The sequence below is a fragment of the Falco punctatus genome, assembly GCF_963210335.1.
Source record: "Falco punctatus genome assembly, chromosome: Z".
Lineage (NCBI taxonomy): Eukaryota > Metazoa > Chordata > Aves > Falconiformes > Falconidae > Falco > Falco punctatus.
The window spans coordinates 14,733,753-14,759,648 of record NC_137586.1 but is presented as its reverse complement, the minus strand read 5'-3'; the positions used below and the strand labels follow the sequence as shown (position 1 = coordinate 14,759,648).

General features: G+C 41.9%; 1 protein-coding gene across 2 annotated transcripts in view; it reads right to left on the bottom strand.

Moving 5' to 3' along the window:
* Nucleotides 1–25,896, bottom strand: part of EGFLAM (EGF like, fibronectin type III and laminin G domains) — an 88,686-nt gene that overhangs the window by 12,964 nt on the left and 49,826 nt on the right. For both annotated transcript variants that reach the window (XM_080372115.1, XM_080372116.1), the window contains exons 8-18: nucleotides 22,978–23,093; nucleotides 22,380–22,716; nucleotides 19,810–19,910; nucleotides 18,438–18,538; nucleotides 17,253–17,397; nucleotides 14,584–14,773; nucleotides 11,103–11,228; nucleotides 10,125–10,368; nucleotides 5,494–5,605; nucleotides 3,831–3,947; nucleotides 394–574 (exon numbers count right to left, since the gene is read on the bottom strand). In XM_080372115.1, the coding sequence (XP_080228241.1) occupies nucleotides 394–574; nucleotides 3,831–3,947; nucleotides 5,494–5,605; nucleotides 10,125–10,368; nucleotides 11,103–11,228; nucleotides 14,584–14,773; nucleotides 17,253–17,397; nucleotides 18,438–18,538; nucleotides 19,810–19,910; nucleotides 22,380–22,716; nucleotides 22,978–23,093 (1,770 nt within the window). The remainder of the gene's footprint in view (nucleotides 1–393; nucleotides 575–3,830; nucleotides 3,948–5,493; nucleotides 5,606–10,124; nucleotides 10,369–11,102; nucleotides 11,229–14,583; nucleotides 14,774–17,252; nucleotides 17,398–18,437; nucleotides 18,539–19,809; nucleotides 19,911–22,379; nucleotides 22,717–22,977; nucleotides 23,094–25,896) is intronic.

Here is a 25,896-nt window from a genome sequence, read left to right as displayed (position 1 = left end):
CTAGGGAAGATAAAATTACCAGGGTTATCGATGCTCATGCTTTATGATGTAACATAATCACTGGCTGGGGGATGTTGGCAGGAATTCCCCCTTTGTATAGCACTGCATAATTAGAAATGTGTATGAAGTGTTCAGTGTTGGCCACCACAAGCAACCAGATACCAGGCTGCTATCTATGGATCATAGCTCTGTGCTGGAATAACAGTTACCATGTTCCTAAGTAACAGAAGGAATTCATCCCTGGGTAAATGGAATGTGCACGGATGCAAAGGGAGCTCTGGCCTCCAGTGTTTCTATTTTAAGGGATGTGTAAAACCACAGCTGTAGGTGCTAAATCTCACTTATTTTTATGATCAACTCCAGATCTCTGGATTGAAATGCAGCCATCATTACCTTTTTGGCAATGTTGCCCATCAAAGCCCAGGGGACAGTCACATTCATAGCTGTCCTTCTTGGGAACGCAGGTGCCCCCATTTGCACATGGTGAGCTCACACAGGGGTGGGCAGCATTTGCTAGGTTGATTCCAAAAGTGAAATCCTGTTTCACATCGATTGTCCAGTCATTCAAGATAATCTATGTGTTAAAAAAAAACAGGGGGAGGGGAGGAAAACATATGCTAAAAACTTTCAAATTCCCAGTGTTGTACTGCTTGTCAGAAGACCCATCTAAAAGACTTCAGAGAAACAACCCTCAAAACTTGGCTAAAAAACTGTTTATTGTAATGTGTGTTTTCCAGTCTCAGAGGTCCAACTCATTCTGTTGCTCACCCTGACCCACTGGAGATTAATTTCTTTTGTGTTTTGTTAAACAGCCTTAGGCAACCCCCATGTGGGGTGAAGCTGTGTGGGATTCACCAGTTCTGTATCTGAATGCTGGTGCAATGCTTTGTAGCTGAGCTGTGAGCTAGAACAGTAAAATTAGATGAACACTGCTGAGAAAGAGTGTTCCTGAGATCAGGAAACCCCCCAGAAGACATGTTGGCAACAGAAATACTAAGTAGAACAGCTTGTTTTTCACATTGTCTATTGCTTTCTAGTACCTCATCTTGCCGGAAAGAAGCTACAGTTAAGATGGATGAAAAACATAATTAATTACCTCACAAAACCATGTGCATATAAACTGAAGAGATCTGTTAAACGTTGGGATTTTTCCAATGTGTCAGCAGCCTAAGTTCTCCAATATAACCTGACATTTTTATAACCTCAGCTGATAACTTGGCAGAGGGGTTACATGTGGGTACAGCTTCTGATGCCAGTGACCTTGAAACAAGAAGTCCATTTTCACAAACAGATTTTAGGGCCTGAAGTGAGAATGGTAATAGTTACTCTGGCTCCTACATAACTCAATTGATGCATCTTAGGGAGTCCTACTGGGGGAAGGGTGTGCATTGTGCATACTCTGTTTGAAACAGCTCTAAACAACAGCAGGAAAACATCCAGTCCTGTTATAAAAATGGGTCAGTGAAGCCTCCACTGCCTTTTCAGCTTCCTTCTAACTTCTGGCTAACCAGAGGTTAACAAGACGCTACTCTTAAACATATGTCTCATTCCTGGGATTAAACTTATATTCAGCTTCTCATTGTGCCCTTTTCTGCATCATTTCAGACTCAGGTACTCCAAGAAATCTCACCCTCACGTAGGAACTAGCAGACTACAGTAGTCACTTCTTACCCTTATCTGTGTAACTACACGGATTGAGGTCTTAGGTCTTTCTATACACAACATGTTTTCCAGTACCTGGTGATGTTTGTAGCTTTATTTCTATACAATTCTCCAAAATCCTACTATGTGTATACACAGCAGTCAATTAATAGCTTCCCAGTGCCCGAAAGGCAGGCAACACTCTTCCTTGACAGCCCAGTCAGGCCTCTGGGAAGGCAAATCCACCCTCCTTCCTTCCTAACTACAGCACAGAAGGGTGGGCCCACACCCAGCATTTCCCAGTCCTTACCAGTGCCTCTGTACTCTAGGGTACAGCTACTCACCTTGTAAGTGTGAGCTATGTCAATTGCTTCTAGGGTCCCTATCTTGCCCTCCCAAAATGAACTGTATTTAGTCAAGACCACCTTTCCGATGATGCCCGTGTGACTGACCTGTTCCCATCACTATTACAAACTCCCAGAATTATCTTGAACTTCGTGTTTTCTGCTAGACAGCTAACAAAGAGTGAAAAATGCTGGACCAAGTGATGAGACCACTTACACTGAACTGCAATTACCTTCCTGCCCTTGATCAATTGTTATGAGATGCACTGTTAGAGCTTTTTATTTAAGTAAATATGATGCAATAATTCTATAATTTAAAACTCTGAGGATTCAGGACCAACCTTGCAGTTTTATCCAAGTATGCCTAGGGATGTAAGTCCAGTTTGAACTTTTGATTAGTTTTTAGGACTTACTATGGATTTACAGATTTCTTACCCAGAAGAGAGCTGCATCCATGAACAGCTGACCGCACTGGAACATCATCCCTAATGTCTGCCAACAAAGGAAAAGACCTCCTCCATTCATGTGCCCCATGTAAAAACGTAAGAGGGGAAGGCAGTGAGGTGTGCAGCTGCTGTGTGGTACAAGAATACACTAGCTGAACTGGAATCCACTTTAACTTGTGAACCTCATGAAGTTCAACAAGGCCAAGTGCAACGTCCTGCACATGGGTCAGGGCAATCCCAAGCACAAATACAGGCTGGGCAGAGGACAGATTGAGAGCAGCCCACAGTAGAAGGACTTGGGGTTGTTGACGGATGAAAAGCTGGATATGAACCAGCAATGCCCACTCGCAGCCCAGAAAGCCGACCGTACCCTGGGCTGCACCAAAAGCAGCGTGGCCAGCAGGGCGAGGGAGGTGACTGTGCCCCTCTGCTCCGCGCTGGTGAGACCCCACCTGGAGCACTGCATTCAGCTCTGGGCCCCCAACATAAGAAGGACATGGACCTGTTGGAGCAGATCCAGAGGAGGGCCATGAAGTTCATCAACGTCTGGTTGGAGTACCTGTCCTATGAAGACAGGCTGAAAGAGTTGGGGTTGTTCAGCCTGGAGAAGAGAAGGCTCTGGGCAGACCTTATTGCAGCCTTCTGGTACCTAAAGGCGGCCCTACAGGAAAGATGGAGAGGGTCTTTTTGCAAGGGTATGTAGCAGTAGGACAAGGGAGAATGGCTTTAAACAGAAAGAGGGTAGGTTTAGATTAGATATTAGGAAGAAATGCTTTACCGTGAGGGTGGTGAGGCACTGGAACAGGTTGCCCAGAGAAGTTGTGGATGCCCCATCCCTGGCAGTGTCCAAGGCCAGGCTGGATGGAGGTTGGATGGGGCTTTGAGCAACCTGGTCTAGTAGAAGGTGTCCCTGCCCATGGAAGGGGGTTGGAACTATAGGATCTTTAAGGTACCTTCCAACCCAAACCATTCTGTGAGTCTAGGAATCTATGATTCTTTTTTGCTCATAACTGTATTTGTTAAATCAGACATTTAGCTGCCCCAGTCTGCATACATTTAAGTATTGAAGCATTTCTTCTGTTCATTTATTTATATACGATGCCACAGGGCACTCTGAGGACTCTAATCTTGCACCATCCTGAACTCAATCCCATATGGCTTCTGCTCACTTATTCGTACAGGAGGGAAATCAATAGGGAGACTGGCAGTAGTAATACTTACTGCCTATTAAAGTTAGAATGACTTCTCACTGTGAAATATGTGTTTAAGCCCTTTGTGGTGGGCTCCTGAGGTGAAATCTTGGGAGTATTTTGAATACTTCCATTGCAAGTGCTATAAGGGTATGTTTCCACCTAAAGTGTACTCTGGATGCCTCCCATGTGTTTCTCTGGGCAAATACCTTCTGGATGCTCCCACTGAAGGGTTTGAGGATCCCAGAGTTCTTCTTCACAGCATCATAACTAGGGACTCCGCCAATAAATATTTCCGAGCTGCACTTAATTTGTGTGAAAGCCCCCTGCAATAAACGTAAGAATAACATTTTATTAGAGTAGCTAGAACCATGCCTGTAACTTCAGATTAGCCAACATTAGATGCTACAGCTTACTTTAATGCCTCTTTACTTCCGTTAATTGCATTTCTTTGTACAATCCTCTTCAGAAAGCCACTCTAGGACACTTTCTAGTGACCATGCTTTATCGTAATCGAAATTAGCTGAAAAATCTGAAGTATTTCAAAACTGGAATACTGAAGGAAGAAAGGAGACTGACTCATTGTCATTTCTGACTGCATATCTAGCTCTATTTGCAATGACTTGAGGTATAATGAAGTAAATCTAGAACAAGAATTAGGTTCATAAAGTTAAAATCAGAGCAAAGTCCATGCAACAGAGACTCATTTAATGTTACCAACATGTAAAAAGATAATCCATAGCAAGTTACGGGGCTAAATGAAGGAAACATTAAGTTTGCATTAGTTACCAGAAGCAGTTGCTCAGGATACATGATGGGACTAGTCAGGGTCTTGGAGTGAACTGAAAGATGTTTAACAGCTAAGGACAGGATAACTGTAATTCCAGTCCTGTAGAAGCACCTGTGATTTCTTTGCTGGCAGCTCCTTCTGCAGCTGCACTGTAGCACTTAGAGAAAAAAAAAAAAGGAGTCTTCATCTTGACCCATCTATCTAAAATCTTGACTGCTGTGTTTGAATGTTTCCCTGCTCAATTTGTTCCTTGACAGACAACTGGAATTGCAATTTGTTTATATTTTTAAACGGAAGTCTAAGCTTTAAATAGTTTCCCAGTTTACAGAAAAAACTGCAGATTCATCTGCTAACAGGATCTGGAGTCTGGTTTTCTGGCCACATTCCCCACTAGTAAAGAGTAAGATATTTTCTAACCAGTTCTAGCCTCAGATTCTTGGGGTAAGAAAGTATCTCTGTGTATGCATTTGAGTGTTTAGAGTGAATACACTGCTCAGTACAAGCAAAATTTCACCTTATTACAAATTTGATTCACTATGACCTTTTGGTGAAGGAAGAAAAAAATGCAAGTCATCAACTGCCTGAGTATTCCAGCCCTTACTCTGTCCTGATAACAACTTTTGCAAGGAGAAGACAAAGAAACAATTGTCTTTTGGCTCACCTTTCCAGCACAATATTCAGAGAGAGGTAAAAACAGGACTTTGTGCACGTAATTTTCAGTATCCTCCTTCTCCAGATGATGCATTTCATAGTGCACACATTGTTCAACAGACCTAACCACAACGACTAAGTACCAAGAAAAGAACCGCAAGAGCATGTATGAACCAAACACAAAAAAGTGAGTCGTTACATGGCAAGAGCGGATAAGGCTGAGATTTCATCTGCCTTTACAAGGATCCCTGTCCTCAGAGGGAAGACTTCGTGTGCAAACTTCCAGTTTTGGGCTTAAGAAAATGTTGCCCTAACATGTATACTTTTTTGAGCCTATAAGAACTTTTTTTGCCAGAAGCCTGTGTAGTTTACTATGCAATCATTTTATAGTCCAACAACCGTATTCATGACAAGCCATGTCATATGCTCACCTCTGCCATCCCTTCCACTGGCTTTTGTTTGTCCACTTGCAGGATGCCATTCTTCGCTGTGCGAGACACTCGCAGTTCATGCCACTGACCCAGACTGACAGGTTCTTCACTCCTGTTTTAAGGGGAAGAAAACTTTCAAGTATTTTACACTTTTGCTTTTCTAGTATTTTCAAATATTAATGTCATGTTAAAAAGTGAGGTCCTCTGGGATGATTATTTAAATAAAAAATAAAAACAAATCACTGTGTTTCTTTCTTTATAAGGAAGCAACATAACTTCTGAGCCCTGTCAGCAAAGGAAAATAAGACCATGTTCCTACAGCAAATAACAAGCACTCTACTTTTATTTATAAGTGAAACATTCCTATAATCAGCATGCATTTAATACACCTATGAACTAATTATTCTGCTCAGTCATTTATAATGCATAAAGACAATTTTTTTTCTTAGCTGTATATGATGTAAGCCTGGAGATAAAGCTTCCCACTTAATGGTCAGTCTAGACCCACATTCTTCATCCTTTTTTAAAACAGAACTACCTTGTGTTGGCTTATCAGCTCTGTTTATGCAGCCTGTTACAGTGACTTCTACACACACGGACACAGGCGCACAGCCTGGCAGGTGTACGTTAAGGAGAAGTAACTAAAATATGATCCTAATGATATGATGAGATATTAGGTCGGAACAATAATCCTCAGTTACGCAAAGTATTCACCAGTCTCAAAGGAAGCATTTCAAAACTGTTCTTATAATCTTTATTAGTTCAGGACTAATATGAATAGCAGCCAGTATAAAGGTCAAAACCACATTCCCCTTTGCATGTTCTACAGAACTTTGTATCTTGTTTTCAAATTTACTACATTGTTTTTAGATCTAGATTTTACATCTAAATGTTATCTTGCAGTCTTTCCTCCAGGAGCAACAAAAACTTGTGTTTGATTCACTGGTCAAGCTGGAAAAATCAGAAACCATGTTATCTAGGACACTTGAAGATGTTCTGTCTTTCAATGAAAAAATACAAAGTAGTTTTGGGGGAAATAATGTTTTGTATTTTCAGGCTACTTACATTTAAAAATGCAAAAAAGAAACATTTCAGATTGAAAGAACTGAAAAAAATGTGATTTGAAATAGTGAGTCAATAGTGATTCAAATGTTAATTAAAAAAGGTATATCATCTTGAAGATGTGAAAATAACAATTTCTTTTTTTTTCTTTTTTTCTGAGCAATCAACCTGAGCTTTGAAATCTTTTTGTTGTATCTATTTTGCTCCTCCAAATTTTCTCAAAGCCCATTTTCATCTGTTTGGACAATGTTGGCAATACTACTTCAATCCTTTTTTCCAGAAAATTTCCATTAAAAATATCATCGAGTGACGCCATTCACTTGTCCTTTTTCATATGCAGTAGCATTTAGGGTTTAACTATCTTGGGTAAATCAACAGGCAACAGAATTTTATCACCTTAAGAAGTCAATATATACATATAACAGAACCAGATAGGCTTGGCTACCTAGTAAGTGGCAATGCATTCATTTTATCTCCTCTGCTGATTAGGTCATCATCATACTCTGCTAGATTTAATTACAGTTAGGGATGATTAAGCTTTGCAGTCATCACTCCAGAGTTGCAAACTACTTCTTGGATTCACAGGCTTTTTGAAACCAGCATGAGTTTGGTAACACTTTCTGCAGCCTCTTGAACACTTCTGGCCTTTCATGTGCTGTGACATTAAGGATTACCTCTCTGCATAAACTGAACCTTAAAAACTACACTAAATCATGATGATCTTGATCCTGCAAATGCCTGGTCAATGGAAATCCCAGTGGAAAACAAATTCTCCTCTGAGACAACTTGCTAAATAGCTCAGGTTCTGCATCAGTCCATTGGCTTGGCACCCCTGCTCCCTCCTGAGCCCCCTGCACACACCACACTGCTTCCACCCCAGGTCACTTCAGGCAAAACCCATGCTTCACCAGCGTCGGCTTTCCTACTGCTGCTGCTGCCATGCACAAATGAGCTTGCCTTATCCTTAGTTATAAAGACATTATAATTGTGTTCTGATAATATTATAATATTTAACAGCCTGTCCTATGGAAGAGATAGTCAGGATGACCAGAGTTATATCCCTTTTTAGGACAAAGGGTAGATGTGAAGCGGTATGGTGAAGATCAAGGCAGACTTTTCAGTGGATATTGCCCAAGCAGGCACAAAACCCTGGAAATTTATTTATCTGATTTAATCACTGACAGAGCTGATGACAGGGTGTGAGATGCCCAGATTATCTAGCAAAAGGGCCTGAACAGGACATCCTGACAACCTTCAGGGAAACCTGCCAGTGTCATGAGTCTCCCCTGTTACCCAGCTATCCCACCTCACTTTTTTTTTTCCCCACTGCACATGACCCAGGTGCTAGCTGGCGTCCTGCTCGCTATTCTGCTTTCCAGTTGAAAGGGGCAGTTTCCACTCCCAGCCACGTGCTTTTACATTTTACAAGCCTACATCTTGGTTAAACTTTAGTCCAAGGTGTTTTGAAAAGCTACAATATTCTTTGGGGGAAAAATTTTATGTCTACTTTCATACCTTACACTTGCCGGTAATAATAGGAATTAGATGGCTGTAAGCAGAAAAAGTCTGAAGGCTGTTGTAAGAAGGGCCATTTGGGGTTGGAGCAAAGGTCTCTGACATTAGCTATTTCTGCTGCTTTTCAGCAAGAGAAAAGAACAGGGCAAGTATGAAGTGATTCTTCCCTTGACATATCCTCCCAGCTTCTGGCAACCTGTCACTTAGCCATTTCCTGAGTCAGAGACTGCATCCGTACAACCGTGTTTGATCTCCTGCAGCAGAGCTTTCTTCAAATTTGTCTAATGGTTGTTGGGTATTTTTTAGCCTATTTATAGTTCTGGCATCTGTAACATGCTGTGACAATTAATTTCCACAACTTATTTATGTGCTGTCTGAAAAAAAAAGAAGTCTTATTTTCTTTGTTAGTTACTTTTTTTGGTTTACAGTTTAACTGGGATCCTTCTAATTTTAATTTTAATTTTAATTTTAATTCTAATTCTAATTCTAATTCTAATTCTAATTCATTCTAATTTTAATTAATTCTAATTCTAACTCTAACTCTAATTCTAATTCTAACGCATTCTGATTCTAATTCATTCTAATTCTAATTTTTTAATTGAAAAAATACAGAATAAAAATACCTTATTTATCTCCATGCTATTCACAATTTAATCACAATCATGGCTGCACCAAACTCTTTCTTTTCCAGGTTGAAGGGTCCTGCTGTATTTGTGGAAACTGTTTCTTTCCCTCCCCCGGATATCGACACCACTATTTTATATTTTTTTTTTTAATTTTGCTAATCTCTTTGGAAATGAAGTGACCAGAATGGCAGCAGTTTTTCAAGATGAAGTGCATTGCGGGTTTTTGCAGAGGCATTGTTGCTTATTCCACTCCTAATAATTCTCCACATTGTGTTTACATTTCTATATTTGTCTCTAAGCAGTTAGCTATTGCTTTCACAGAACCATCCATGGTGACTCCAGGATCTTTCTCTATCTGACAACAGTAACTGTATTGCCACAGCTGTGCATTGTTAGGATTGTGCATTATTTTGCATTTGCTCCCTTGAAATTTCATCTCTCACTTTGTCGTCTGAATGGATTTGTTTGCTTGAGTCCAAATTCAGTGGAAAATCAGTACATTTCTCCTAATCGCAGTAAAGCCAAAATCCCTCATGTCCATCCACAGGAAACATACAGTATACAAGACCTGCAGGCAGTGTGCACATTTTGCATAAGCTTTATAGAAATTATTTCTAAATACTAGGTCAGCCTGGTCAAACTGGCAGCCTCTTGGATGACATCCAAGTACTGAGTGCCTATCTTCGTCCCATCGCCTTTTCAGAAGAGTCCAGAGACTGGGCACTCAGTTACACTGAGAGAATGCGCATTTTTTAAGGCACTTTGTTGCTCCTATCCTAGACATTAATTTTAGGAAGTGATGAATAATTCTCAGAAGTCTGTCTTTGCCTGGAAGCCTGGCTGACTTCCATGTCATGATAAATAAACCATGTATTTATCTTTTAGACTGCTTAAGTTACATAAATTGGGTATGAGCCTCAGACGCCCCCCAGAACAGCACTATGTGGAAAGGGGGGAAGTGGAGGTGTATCTTCTTGTGACACCCGCAGCCCCATACTTCACTGCCTGGCACTGGAGACCAGGGAGGAGGATGCTCACAGAAGTGCCAATATTGTGCAACCCCGTGGCTAGAAAGTATATGCGTAAAGTATGTATAGATCCCTTAACTAGCTAGGGTACAATGTCATGGAGGCAAGAAGGGAATTTCTGCGATAACATACAGAAACAAAAGTAACACTGCAGCAAGATGGTGTCACAACATGGTAATGTTGATAATAAAGTTTTGAAACATATACTTATGTAGGAAGAAAATCCTGTCCCCTTGAACAGAGCTCTAGTGTTTCTGTGCTTCCTTAGAAGAAGTAGGCGCTAGAGGCTGACAGGCTGCCATACCTCATTATAGGCTATATATTACTCTTTCCAGCACATTCCTCCCCTGGATCAGTACTGCGGCACTGTTGGGAAAGAAACACCAGCAACGCCATTTACCTGATAACAGCCGTTCCTGAGCCACAGTCAAACCTGAACTCCACGTAACCAGCCACCAAGTTAATGGAGAGGAAATCCTTGCTGTCTGTGTCGTAGCTGTACAAAAGGACACCAGTCTCTAAATCTGGACGAAACGTCATCTCAAACTCCATGAAGGAAAGGTAATTCTGTGGTTCCAAGGGCCAGGGTGTGCTAGCAAATGACCTTAAGGACTCGTTGAACTGAGGTATGGCCAAGGTGAGTGCTGGAAATCCAGAATACACAAGCAGGTCATTTGAGGCTCAAAGGTAAGGGATTGACTCCTACCAACCAGTGTCAGTTCCCTTTGTAAAGTAGTCAGAGCTAATGCTAAGAAAAACAACCTAAAAATTTAATTTTCCAAATATTTTTTTTCCTAGCCAGCACTGTTTCACTCCTCAATCCCTTCCTTTTCCAGGGATGTACTTGTATTATAAAGCCTTGTGCTCCTTTTCTTCAGTGATTCAGCACAGTGTTTTCCAAAGTAGCAAGCACGCACACAGTGGGAGGTGGCATGAAAAGTTCTGCAGCACAGAATATGATGCTGCATGAATATGACTATTTGTTTGTATCTGCAATTTCAGCAAGAAATTGGTATTGAGTCCTTTACCTTTCAGAATATACAACTGACACTGGTTTTAGGAGAAAGTGGGGATTTTTTTAGAGTTAATGTGCACCTGTGGAGTGGTACATTATTTTAACTCCTGAAAAGTAAGCTTGAGATGCTTAATTATCGTTAGTTTTAATAAGCAAAGAGGCTTGAGAATCACTGGCTGTGTAGGAGCTGGATGTAGCCCCAAAGTGAATGGTGGGGGAGGGTTTCACTATGTAATTTTAAAAAAGATGAACTAACAAGTACTCTCTTCTGTCCATGTCATAGCATAAGACCTCACTGTGGAAAAGACATGGATCACTCAATAACACATACAAAGAAATATAAGCAGACCAGCATCCTCTCACCTTCTTCACAATGATGTCCTTTAAATCCAAGAGGGCAAAGGCAAATGTATGAATCTGCTTTGCTTGCAGTACAGGTACCACTGTTGATGCAGGATGCCTCATCACAGATGCCACTGCTACACTCACCTAAACAGAGAGCCAGAACACTGATTTAGCAGAGAAATTTGCCAAACAAGATTTATTTGGCTGTTGATCATTCCTACTAACCAATACAATTTGCTCTCCTGCCTAGATTCTTTCCCAGTTTGTTACATGGTGTGCAATTCAAACAAGGTAACTTGATTTTTAGCACTTGTTTTTAGCACCAGACCAGCAAGAGGCCTTAAAAATAGTAAAAATTAGCCCTTACTTACAAAGCATGACAGTTGTACCTCTCAATCACTCCCTTGATTACTGTTCTTCTGCTCTTGTTCGTATCTGTATTTTCCCATAAAACAGAAATATCTGTAGATTGTTTACAAGCACTGTGACTTACTCAATTTCAATTACCTTAAGTGCTTCTTTGTAAATACATGTCATAGTAAGCATGGAAAGTATTAATCACCTTCAACTAATCTTATTAACTAAAATGAGGTTGTCAGTCCTCTTGTCTACACTAAAAGGGATCTACATCATCTGCATATGGCCTTTTTAAGAAGCATTTCTACCACACTGGCACATCAACTAAAATAACAAGGAGATGATTTCTTCTTTTTTGAATTAAGCTGAAATTGTTTGAACAAATAATTTACTTACTTCGTTTTTAAAACTGCTATCTATATAGATGATTATGCAATGGTCATGTGTACATATACTGGAAGTTCCTGTTGATTCTGTTTAATTTCTCCTTTGTTTTGGTTTCTGATTAAATAATTCTCCCCTCGTTGATAGAAACAAACTGATCTTATACATTCAGAAAGGCCAAATTAAACATGTGTGCTATAGAAGTGCAAGCACATCCTTTGCAGGGGCTAAATGTTTATAATAAACAATTACACATTTATTTTGAGGCACATTGAAATACTCCCTCTGGGATGGCACAAGTCTTGTGAGGTAGCTCTGACAGTAAACACTGGAGTTTTGTTATCTGAGATAACTGAGAGAGGTCTTGCAGAACTACTGCAGGAAGGGAGTATGTCCTTCTTGTTTTGTTTATATACAGCACTTTGACTGAAAAGAAGGTTTCCAGACCAGGACTCTGCAAATCTTCAGTAAGGTACTTGTGTTAGTACAGCACCAGCTTTACAGTCTGAATTCCCATCCCATTGCCAGAAAGAAAAGCACAGAGAAGTATGCAGATGTAAATGCTTGATGTGCTGATTCACCCTGATCACTCTGCTGTCCACGGTGGAAAATAACCTTTCTCACTGACTCGAGACAAAAGCAGTACTCTTGGGTCACCTGGTACTCCCTGCCAGACCAGACTGGTTACATCTACAAATTTCCTACTAGGAGACTTCTACATCTACAATTTATCATTGTAGAGAGGGAAGGTCTGAGTACGGCAGCCACAACACACAGCTCCAGGGCTAACACAAGGAGCATAAACAAAATGTACAAGCCTCCTGGAAGGGAACAAATTCTCCTTCCACTTGGAAGCGGACAATTAGCCATCCAGACAGCTGCCCCATGCCCCACCATGGGAGCAGGGGTGCTCACAGTGCCCATTGAGCCACCTTTTCCCCTTCTGGGCTGCACTGTAATGGCCAGGCTGCTCTCACAGTGTCAGTGACTGCCTTTGGGCCAGCACAGGTGACTACACCAAAAAGGCAAACCACAGGCCTGACAGCTGCATCTGCTTGGCTGCAGTGGTAGATGAAGAAGGGTAGATGAAGACCAGCGGGAGTCCAAGGTCCTGTCATGACTGCTCCAAACCACGAGCACTGTCTCCCCTGTCAGCCCCTTATCTCACAGTTTGGTGAGCTAAGATATAGCCAGCAGAGATGGCGTAGGGGTGGGATGGAGCCCTCTCCTCCCCACCCTCAATTCTGTGGTCCATGTACCACAGCGCTCCTGATTTATACACTATGCCAATAGAAAAGAAACAGAAGACTGGCTAGCAAACACCAGCCCTAAGCCCTAGTAAAGTTCACTTGCAATTTATTTATTTTAAGCTTAACTTATACGGCATATTGTTTGCAAGTCTCCCCTTGCAGAGTTTCATATAAGTGTGTGCAGTCACGTAAGGACAGTAAGGCTCTATCAGTTGTGAGTCACACATAGCAGAACGCAGCCTTTATTTTCATTGATGTTGATTGCTAATGCAGTAGTATGTGGAGCATTCACGGATGGGAATGCAGGTAGCTGCAACCCAAAAGGCAATAGAGATTAGAACTCAAGAGAACTTCAGCAGGGCTTTCATCTGTCTATCTAAATTCCATAGATTCTCACTCTATCGTGAAATTACTTTCTGCTTCCAAAGTCTTTTTCTTTTCAACATCTGCTTCTTGGGCCACTCTGTTCTCCCCCTATATTGCACAGAAGTGTGGTCATGGTTTCTAGAGAATATAGAGCAATTGTTAAGACGTTTCTAATTAATCACTTCCTTCTTGGGTTGCCAAATGCACAGCTACAGAAGAGAAGAAAGATGACTTTGTGGCTGAAGCATGGCATGCAGAGTTCAGTGATATGAGATCTATTTCCTGCCCTTTACCACTTGCTTTGTGACTTGGGTTTACTCTTACTCTTAGACTGTTTAGACTTGGGGGGTCATTAAAGCAAGGATTTTGTTGCCCTGTCTATTTTTCCAAGTGCCCATTATGTGGGTGAAATATTGATGAATAAGTAAGACAGAATCAGTTTATTAACTTCCCTACTTCTCCATCTTTTAATCTGTGAAGGGGAGATAATATAATACCACTTCATAAAGCTATTGAAAGAATTTATTCCATGGTGTTTTTTAAAACATACTGTGACTCTGGAAATGAAAACGATGATGGTAACCAGGAAAGCCTATTTGCCTCAGCAGTAATGGGGTTTAATGGGGAGAAGTCCTTTGTAATGGCCACAGCACTGCTGTAGGTTTGAAATATCCCTGCATTGCTTTGGACAAGTGCAATGATGCCTTCAGGCAAAACTCGTTTTGTTGGGTTTTAAATACAAACACAGTGTACATACTATTGATTTCCTGACGATGTGACTGTCAGTCAGGAGCATGAAGAGGCATCCTGTGCTGGTAGAAATACTGGTGCAGATGTAACTAAATCTCCAATACTGAGTTTCCTGTTTGCCCATAGGTACTGATTTTACTATGCATTGTGCAGGATAACCATGTCCATAGGGGGTTTTGGTATACTAAACAGTGACGTCTACTTGCACACCTACTATAAACCCTCCTACTATAGACCCAGCAAAACCAATGTGCAAAGGCATAGAGAAATACCATGCCAAAAATAGAGACAGCACCCTCCACCGCTCAGACCTGGACTACTGCTCAATTTTTTTCAACAACCAGTAACCCCTGGTTTACCGCTGATTAAAGACCCCATACCATTACACTTACCGACATCAGCGCCGCTGAGAGCTTTCCCTAATGGCCAGGGCCTCATATCAATTATCTTCCCGTTGATGCTGAGTGACTGAACGCAGCCCTGAAAACCACGGTTGGTGCCTGTGGCTCTGACCAGCCAGTACACGCTGGGGGCACCACCAACGTAGAAAGGAGTCTGGAACGTGATTTTACTATACTGGCCCTGAAGGGAAAACAGAGCATGACATCATGTAGAACAGACATAACACAGGATAACTAACTAAGCCACACTGGGTACTTACCGATTTTTTTCTCTACAAAGAATTGTATCAGAGGATATGGAAGTTGTTCATTGGTAACTCCTTTCCATTACTCATTCCTTCAATCACTCTTTAAATGTTACTTTTTGCACCCGCATCCATCGCGATAATATAGACTATTAAAAGCACAATCAAAAACTTAAAAATCACTATGTCCCAAGAAGGGACTATGATCGATCTTTTGCTGCAATACTTTCATTTACTTTGTCAAAATTGTTTGTCTCCTAAACTCTAAGTGCTGAGGGACACAGACCAATGTGATAGTGCCCTCTGGACAGAACCCAGCAAGTGCTTAGTGTTAACAATAATGAAATGACAAAAAAACCCAACACAACCAAAAACCAGCAAAAACAAAGACAACGCAAAAATCCAATAAAATTACAACTTCAGTATGGTTCAGCTCACTTTTCCAGCACTAAATTTACTCCCCATCTTTTTTTTCTTTTTCTTTTTTTTTTTTTTGGTGTTAACCTGCCTATAGTATTATACACGTACAAGTTTACTAGCACTGCTACAGTGCACAGGCAGGATCGAGAAAAAAAACAAAACAGACCATTTTTGGACCACTGAATCAAACTTAATGCTATTGTGGGCAATGAAGTCATAATCCCTTCCATCGATCTATCAGAATATATGTCTTTTGCCTTGTGCTCAGAGGCTGTTTTAAAACATTGCTGCCCTTTAGAAGAAAACACTCAAAATTCCTACACTTTTTCATGGCCAGTTTTTACCAATGTGTCCTTCTGACAGCACTGACCTTTAGCCTAAAATCTTTCTGGATTTTTCACTCCTTCCCTGCCTCCATAGTGTTTATAATAATAAATTATATCCCTACAGCCTATATTTTGCCAGGCTAAATAAGCCAAGTTTATTGAGTCTACAGGTGTTTGCTGCACAGTGCACTGTAGAAACATGTCAAACAGATACCAAGTTCAGCTGGGAAAAATAATTCAGGTAGAGCCTGTAGCTAAAAAGAGTTCAGATTTCCACAGGGTTTCATGATGGGCACATGCCAGGGCTGTGGGCATACAGCTCTCCAGCCTGCCTCCAACCCGCTGCCATCTCCTGTCGCCTTTGATGCTCCTGCCCGGCTCTGTCTGTCAAGGTTCTCTTCTCTGTGTCAAGTCAAAATGAACGAGGTCAGAAAATACTGCCACTCTGCTGACAATAATTCAGGTCATTCTACCTTGGAACGGCTGGGTAGGACACTGGAGCAACAATACTAGAGAAGCAGCAAGTTCTGGTGGAGAGCACCACCTAGAGCAATTAACCTTTTTCTGCTGCAGCTACAGCTAGAAAAGCATGTGTCCACCATTAAACTCTTCTTGTAATAGACTCTGTGAACCATAACCCTCCTACTAGCCCTTTGTTGCACCTTTTCTTCTTCGACTTCATCTTTCTCGGCTCTGGGTGACCATAGCCCTGCATAGCCTGATGCCATCTTACCGAAGTGCTGTACAATGGCGTTAGTCTCTACTGGACATACCCTTCCTGATTCACATTTGCCCTTTTGCACACCCTTATAGCATTGGTAACATGTATCAACATCTGACAGATATTGAAACCCTTTCCTCTGTCATTTCCAGCTGAGGAGAACTCAATGCACAGCATTTTTTTCAGTGTGTCTGCAAATGAAAGTGTAAAGTAACAAGATGTTGAAGCCACTTTTTTTGCTGGGCTAGGGATAGCAGGCTAATAATGGCTATCAAAGGGAAAAGGAAAAACATCTGAAATAATTTCCAACTGCCTTCTTGTTTCAGTGACTTCACTTCTGTTTTCTGGCCTGGCAACTGATGACCAAGTCCAGACATCTTCCTCTGTTATATTTTTTCTTGGCGGCCTCATACAAAATTGTTGGTGTTAACATAAGTGAAGACACAATGTCTGTCTCCATTACTGTACTTAAATCTATGTCCATGGCATACATGTCATTACAATTCTGTATACAAACATTGTGTGGCTATATGCACATTACATTTAAACATATATACATGCATACCTAATTTTTCTGGCTGAGGAAGCAGAGCAGCTCTCTGAGGCTTGAAAAACAAAGCAATCAGGGACAGCAGCTGTAAAACCTGGCAAACTGTTAACAGCAGCCTGTACCTGAGACTAGTGAAGTGTAGCAGAAGGGCAGCACAGCAAGTATGGAGGACGACAGGGAAACTGATGGGATTCAGCGCTGGGATATTTATCTCTGTGATTTCTAGAATACATATGTGGAAGAGTAATCTGTACACTGATCTTGGTTCACTTAAATGTCCCAACACTGATAAATAAAAATGTACTTTTAAAATCTGATCAGACTTCTTCTGGCAAGAAACAATGTTATCATAACCTCGAGAGAGCCCAAGGTCGAGCTGCAGGTGCAGGATTACCTACCTGAGACCTTCCTGTCACTGGAGCATCGTTGTCCATCCTGAGCCAGCCATTCACCCCGTCTCTGAACAGTGTGATGCTGTGCCAGTTCCCCAGCTTGATTTTGTTTTCACTCGTTATGACTGCAACTCCAGTGCCACAGTTGAACCTGGGAGCATGAGACAGACAGGGCAAGGTGACAATCTTACATTAACCAAATAACTGAAAGTAATTTTTAGATTCAAAATACTCCCTTCACTCCTGGGAACCTCTCTGTTTCACATTGCATATTAGCAGACCACAGGAAAATTAGACAGCAGGTCCACATATGATCTGTTCTAAGTCTCAAACTTCATTATCTGTCTTTCTCCCATGGAGAAGATTTTGCATTCTCTGGCCATACCAAGTGCATTGCAAAGCTTGCCGACAGCTGAAACTGTTTCAGGATGGAGGGTATTACAATCTGAGTTCCTGCTATCACAGTAATTTCTCTTGGGAATTTCTCTAGCTCCCTGGTGAAAGGCAGCACTGTATCAATAACTCTGTGATTCTATATGAAGCTCAGTACTGATTAAGAAAGAGACCTCCAGGAGCACCTCTGTGGAGCTGGATGTGGAGCATTTTCTGACTGCTGTTCAGTGCAGGTGAACAGAAACACAACTAGGGCACAACACCCACTTTGTTAGTCCCCACTTTCAGAGGACTCACCCTCCCAAGTAAGGAGATCCTTGAGATACTCTTTCATATGCTTCATATCTATGGGACTGCAAGAAACTCCCTCCGTCTTCATTTAAAATACCTGCAAATCTTACGTAAGCAAGGGATACAGGATGAAGTTCCAGGCCCTTTGCTGGAATTAAAGTTATGATTTTGCTACATTATTTGCAGGCCCTTTTGCTGTGAAGAAAAAAAGCATTGACTATGTACAGCTCAATACAGCATAATCTTAACAAATACCGTGGCTCACTGGCGTTCCTGATAACATAGCAATGAACCCCAGACTAATGCCTTGAAGAAAACTGAATTCAGCAGGGCACATGTCCACACACTAAAGAAGGCTAAGAGAAAAAAATGTTGAAGAATACGCTCATTTTCGTGCACTGCATGGGGAAGGAGTCGAAGACACAGCAGATATTTATCAAATATAGCAGTCCCAGGAGGCAGCAATCGCCCCTTCTCTTTACACCTGGTGTAGGGTGGAGATTTTACCTGAACTGGAGGCTACGCCGGATGATTGCCAGAGATATAAAATCACCACGGCCGTGTTCATTTTCTCCACAGTATAGCAGCAAACCATCTTCTGATTCTGCCTGCAATCATTGCATCAACATAAAAAATCAAAGTCCAAGCCTCAGAGTAACAGATAAAAGCAAGCAGCATTGGGGGATTTTTCTCCAGAAAAGGGACAGCATTTTTCACATGGGGTTTTTAACTTGCAGGATCAGAAATTGCTGGTCAGTTTTGAATATTGCATTTGAAGAATCCAGAAAAACATTGCCTTAATGTTTAAGAGGTTTAAGAACATCTATTTACAGCATGATACTACCATACTTAAAAACAAGCCTGAAAGCATTACAGACTGTCAGATGTGTCCCATATGGGACCTCTGAGCACAAAGTCTAACAAGGATGTCCTAGGAAGCCTGTTTAGTGTAGACACATAACTTACTGCACATGAATACACACACCCTGCTTCACACCTTCAGTGATCCTGACACTTTTCAAGCCGAACAACCTGCGCAGGCAGGATTCCTCCATATGTGCATGGCAGCTGACACAGTGGCTTTTCGCAGCCATCCTGCATTTTACACTGACAAATCGCCAGAGAAGTGTTAGTTCACTGCGTGAGGCCACAGACTGCTGCTGCTCTGGTGACAGTCTCACTCCTAGGCTGTGAGGCTGGCAAGTCTGCCTCTCGTGGGAGCAGGGGTGCATCCGAGAGCTCGGCCACCCTCCCTATAGGCATCCCTACCAGTTCTGTCCATAATACACAGACTGCATTAACACAAGTCACTGTGGGATGCACCCCATAACTTCAGACGTATAGTTTAAGTAGTCCAGTATCTTGCATGTACTGGTAGCTAGTGCCCCAAACTTCAGGGGTGGAAAATAAATCTTGCAGGGTTGGAAAGTAACTCTGAATACAGGGCAGTACCTTAGTCAGTACAAGATCACAGTTCCTTATATGCAGAGATACTTCAAGCCACCTCCAAACTGTAATTCACAAAAAATTCCAGGTATACTTCAGCCTGTAGCTTATTCACAGAGCTCTAACTTTGCCAACATATGTTGTTACTGGTCTGCAACATCAGTACCGCTAGTTCCAGGGATCCTGTCATGCGTTGCCTACCAACAATGGGTGTAAATACTTAAGCTCAGTTTACCAACTTCATCTGCATTCACTGAAGGTGAAGCCAGATCTTTAGAGATGAAGATTATGCATAGGCTCAATTTATAAGTATAGCTTATAAATTGAATTATAAGCTATACTGAAGCTAAGTTTTTGTTCCACTGTACAAAGCATCAAAATAAGCAAATAAGATTTAAAGCTCCTATGTGAGCTTGGAATTGCTTAAACTTACCCTGAATTCAACGGTAATTTGAAATGTCTGATAGGAGTTTTTAAGTGGTTCAAATGTGATGTATGAGTAGCCAGAGAACTGAGGATACTGGATAATAATATCTGAAAAACAAAGACAGAAGCAAGTTTTCTTTCATATAAAAATGGATATACACATTTAGCACTAGATAACACCAGGCAGAGCTCCTCCAGAGACAACCATTAGGCAGCAGCAGCCAACAATCAGTTAACTATGTCCTCCCACCACCTTTCATAACTAATTCCTTTATTCCCAAGGACCTGGTGAACTTGGAAAGAAACAGGATACTTGGGGCCAAATACTGCTCAACAGTTTAATCACTGACTTCAGTGGAACCCTCTCCAGATTTTCGTCCTTGTTACAGAAGACAGAAACCATCAACTTTATATTTATCTTCTTCTGAGAATTCATTGAACACAAAGACAACTAAGTAATCTTCTGTTTTGTGGGACTATAAAAACATATGCTGGCAATGCAGCCAGACTCTACACCGCATTAGTCACGGCTGCTCCATAGCTGCTGCATCCAGCATCTGGAAAATCCTTGGATGGCTGATAAGAGCCCAGCTTCTTCCAACACTTCCCTCAGGCCAGCTCAAGGCAGAAGCTAAACGGACTGATGGGGAGAAAAGAGTCCCTGCAAAGCATCTCTCCATCACTGGCTGCAATGGTGGTCCTTCACATTGCTCTTGTCAGCCGGCATTATCAGTCCTCACCCCCTGTAGTCTTATGCACCCTGGCTTCAGCACAGGAAAAGAAAACCAGAGGGATGTCTTACTGCTACCTTTGCAGCTCATTTTCCTAAGAAGCTCTGAGGACAGACACAATTTCAGGCCTGAACTCTTATTTTTGCAGTGGATCTAAGTCTAATCAGGAAGGAAGGATTTTTGCTATTTAAATACTGACTAGGTTTTTCTTGCATATTTGGATCTGGATACAGATCTCAGCTTTTTTGTTTGCAAGACATACATTTTAGGCTGTGGTGAAGAGAACGGATGCTATAAACCTGAATGCAACCACAGCAGACGGCAGTTAACTCATGCCCTGATCACAAACAGAGCTGACTGGACCAGAGCTCCATGCAGCTGCTGATGGCAAAGAAAAGACTGTTTTCATTCAGATTAATATACTGTTTAATAATATTGGCTGCTGTGAAGAAATTCAGAACAAGGGAATATTGGTACATGATGCTACTGCTTACCAAGGAATAGCGCGCTGCCTTGTTAAAAATAGTGGGTTTGGCCTGATGTTTGCGAACCTGCTCTACAAGTTGTATACAGCTGTCAGTTCAAATAAATCTTTGACTCTTCACACTTGATCAAGGCCAAAAATCACATCTGCAGCTGTTCCATGTGACTGAGTCACAACAGACTGTTTTCAGAATGAGCTTTCTTTACTCCAGCACCCGGAGGGGAAGATCAAACACCCTTGGTGTCTGTATCCCCAGTGCACAACACTGCATCATGAGTGTCTAACACTAGCCTTCAGAAGAAATGTGTGTCCCTGATGCTCTGCTGTGCGGCAGGGCCTTGGCAGGTCAGATCAGCATGCAGAGTGACGGATCAGCTCGCTCTTAGCTGGTGGGACAGCACCACTACAAGCAATGGGACACCTTGTTTGCACAAGCTCTGGCAGTCACCTGAGCCCTTGGCCACCAAACCAGAAGAAAAATTGCTCCCGTGGTGGGGAAAGCAAGTTGACTGGCCCACCAGGTGATCAGCTCAGTGTCAGACCCAGTGCCAGGGCAAGGTTAGGTCTGCAGAGAGGACAGGAAAGTGGCAAGGGAGGGAGAAGCTGATGGCCTCCTTCAGCTCAGCAAGCTCTTTCTCTGGCTCAGGTACCCTGCCGGGAGGTGAGAACATAAGTGGCAAGTCCTGATGGCAAGTCCTGACGGAGACAACACCACCTCCTCACATTGACCCAAGCTTCAGGTCATACTTTCTGAACTGGGAAGGAGTATTGTTCCTCCCTTGCCCCAGGCTGCCTGACACAAGTGCTGGGGCTACAACTCCAGAACTTCTGTCCTGCAGACCATGGGGAAAAGCCTCCTCTGGAGATGGTTTTACTGTGAGGGCTCTGTCGCACATCCCTGCTGCAGGATCAGCATCAACCAATGGACCACACTGGGAACGCGGGTGATTCAGGGCTTCAGCTGCAGGCAAAAGGTAAGGGTCAAAGAGGGGTTGAATATCCTTGCTGGAGGATGTGGATGCTATGGCTGGACTCTGCCAGGCCTGGGTGCCTACCAACACACCTGTCTCCATCACCAACCCACTCCTAGGTGGCGGAAGGAGAATTAACCTCCCCTGTGCACTTTCACATGGGATCTGCATTCAGCTTTATTAAAGAATGACTCCTTCATGCCCAGCTGAGGAAAGAGAAGCAAAGGGGCTGATGCCTGAACTGGGATGTAGAATCTGTTGTGTTGCTGTCCTTAGGGGTCCATTAAGCCCAGCTGGCTATTCCCGAAGTGCACTTTGGTCAGTTCATTGCACAGCCACTCCTTGCCCCAGGCAAAGAGAAGCCAGCAGCAGTGGGCACACAGAAACCTACCTTCTGTACATGTCTCTCCTCCTTTTCCCAAGTTGCAGTGGCAGCGTGAGCCACCACGGTCATAGTCGTTGATGCAAAAGCTGTCTGCAGAACAGATGGTCTCATCGCAGGAAAGATCAAAGAAGCGTGCGGCAGAAGACACGCTGCCCCGCCTTGCTGCCCGAGCTGTAGTTGCCCTCGGTGTAGTTGAAGGTCGTGTGGTGGTGGGAGTGGAAGTAGTGGGCTCAGAAGTTGTTGTAAGGACCCGTGACAGGAGCCTGGAACTAGACCCTGGTGGGACCTTAGTTTCAACCAGAAATTTTCTGTTGCCTCCTTTAATAGCAGGAAGCGGTCTGAGCTGAAAGAAAATACAGAAACAAAAACCCGGTAAAACCTAAAGTGGAAATGTTAGGTAAAACCTAAAGCTATGGAAATGAAATGAATACCTTCTAAGATACAGATCCAAGGCAACGCATTCTCACCAAAGAAAAAGAGACAACCACATCATTACATCTAAGCACACAATATCAGATACTAAACTTCCTGACAAGAACAGACACTTTAAAATATCAAAACTATAAAGAAAAAAGAAATGCCAAAGTGAAATCTTGAAATTTACCTCCTCTATGTAAATGTCGTAGTCTGAGTCATCAATATCAAATCCATCATCATCACCAGTCACTGTGTCCGTGATATACTGATGCCCATAGCTTCCACTTCCTAACTCCTCAGAGCCTAAAAAGACACAACTGGCATATTCACTTCATTTATTTTTTTTCTTGCTACACACAGCAACTTAGGTCTTTACCACCCCCTGATTCACCACAATGAAATCTGAAGTGGTGTTAATGTTCATACTGTACAGACGATGCAAGTGTCAGCCTGGTGATGGGAGACGCTGTCCAAGTGATACACACGTAATTTAAAACAAAGTGAAGACCTTCATTTAGTCACTTATAAGTGACTAAACAAACCAAGCAGGCAAAGCTCAGCTCTCCCACTGCAAACTGACTTTTATCCATGATTCTTCCAGGACAACAGCTCTCAACTTTTTTGGTGTGGACAACATTTTAATAACTGAATTGGTTTTAGATCAAACTTTTCCCTTTTATAAATAATACAGTCCCATATTTGCCCTACTGGCCACCAAATATCTGGCAGAGCAGACAAAATGCATCCAGGTTGGGCTTTTCTAGCACACTCTGCTTATGACTGGCTGCAATGCTCCTGAAATTAGCATCCTAAGTGTATTTTTAGGCTTTCTTTTAAAATGCAATTTAGCACTTTAAAAAAAAAAAGACACATGCACAAACATAACTTTTTTTTCATGTGCAGAATCTGCTTCTGCCTCTCCCTGGAGCGCTGAACCGCGCGGTGAAGGACTCTGGGCTGGGAACAGACAGTTTAGATGGTAAGAGGCTCCTCGCAGAAAATATCTGTGTTTTCTCCAGGGTACATAGCAAATTCTTCTTGAACTATGGATTATGCTTTTTAGTTATTAAAATTTACCAGAAGTCATGAAGAAAGATAATACAGGTAACTGCATCACTATCATTACTTGTCACTTCAGCAAGGTTAAGAATAGACAGACATTAGATAATCATTAAAACAACTGACTTCTCCCATTTGCCTTTTCCATAAAATATTTTGTGATCACTTAAAAAAAGCGCAGGTAACCCTTACTTTACACAGCGTCTGTGTGAGCTGACCATATTTTGGCAGCCACAAGCTGCACGTATTTCCTAGTAAGTTATCAGGTCCTTCACACAGCAACATGGCAGAGATGCAAAGACTTGCTAGGCAGTGGCTGTCTGCAGAAAGGAGACCTGACAGCCCAGGAAATGCTGCTTGATGGTTGTGAGAGCTTCACTGCCACCACTGAACTACCCAACAGAGGCATCGAAAGCTAACGAGACTCAGCAGAGTTTCAGAGGGAGCAGTGTGGGCGCAGTGCTATCAGGCGTTTGAGCCAGTCTAACTGGGGTCAGGATCTCCCACCTCGGTGGAGAATAAAGGAAAAATGTCTCACTGATCTGATTCAGGCAGGAGAGCACTTGTCTAGATCTTTTTGTACTGTCTCCTCCTTTGCTGGGACTGCAATCCAGAAATCCTGGCAGACAGTTATGAAACCATGCATACGTGCATGCCTGGCTGGCTAACTGGCTACCCACCGTATGTTCTGTGGGAGTTGCCTATGAACAGGCTTTACATATGACATCAGCATACAGAAAAATAAGAGGTAAATGGTAGAGGTAATGAGGCGTACACAGCTGCAACAAAAACAGCATGCTAGACTGGGAGAGAATGTGTACAAGCCTTTCCCCTCTAACACGTATACTTAATGATCTGTAAATAATACAATTTAACTGTATATTAAACAGAAGTATTAAGCACGGAGTCCTACCAACTGAGCTAAGCAGAGCACCGATAGCTTTACAGCTGGTAATGAGATGACAACCAGACAAACTACATCCAGATTATTTCTGCTAGTTGTGATTACACAGGCAAAGGATTATTCTTGGAGAAACCAACTGCACATTTACGGACTGGTCCCAATCCTGCATTCATCAGAATAAATTCCATTACATGGAAAACAATAGGTATTAACAAAAGGTGGGCAAAACCTTTTACTCATAGTATTCACTTGTATAGTCACTCAGGTTAATCACCACAAAAGGATGAATTTACTCCAGGTAGAAAGGTAGGAAGAATAAAATAGAGTAGAATAGCATAGCATAGCATAGAATAGAACAGGATAGACTGGACTAGACTAGACTAGACTAGAATAGAATAGAATAGTTCAGTTGGAAGGGACCTAAAATGATCACCTAGTTCAGCTGCAAGGTTGACCTCTTACATCCATCACTGCAATAAAATCTTATTCTTTGACAACAGTGATTTTATAAGACATGCATTTCTACTAACGAATGTAACTGTGCAAAACTTCAAACATAAGCATTATACATATGACTTCCAGTTTTACAGAAATTAAGTGAACAAAGTAGAGCCCAGCACTAACTCAGCTTCCCAGGAGATGCAGCAACCTTCAGTTTACTGGAATACTGTTGCTTTTAAGTCAGGTTTGCAATATTATTTATTGCCTTTATATTGTGTGTCTGAAACTATTTCAGAACTAGTTCAGTTCTTCTAACGGATGAAACTGTAATTTACCTAAGAGTAACAGAAGCCATAAAGATAAATTGGGAAAAAGAAAGAAAAAATAGCAATCATGTGTCAGGGAAAACAATCTAATCTGTATACAAACAGCCTGTGATACACAAACTCCATCTTCTAATTTAGAAGTCACAAGCTAGAAAATAAGTGTCTGTTGTAGTTCAAATTCTACCGCACTTTTTCTCTTCTCAAGCAAACTTTCTATTGGCTTAATTTGGTTTAGGTTCAATAAGGATGACAGGAATTAAGCCATACAGAGAATGAAGTATCTTTATATTCACACATAGGAAATACTGGGTCTTGGATTCCCATTCAGATACATACACTTTCTTACATGTATAGACATGATTTTAATGCCATGCCA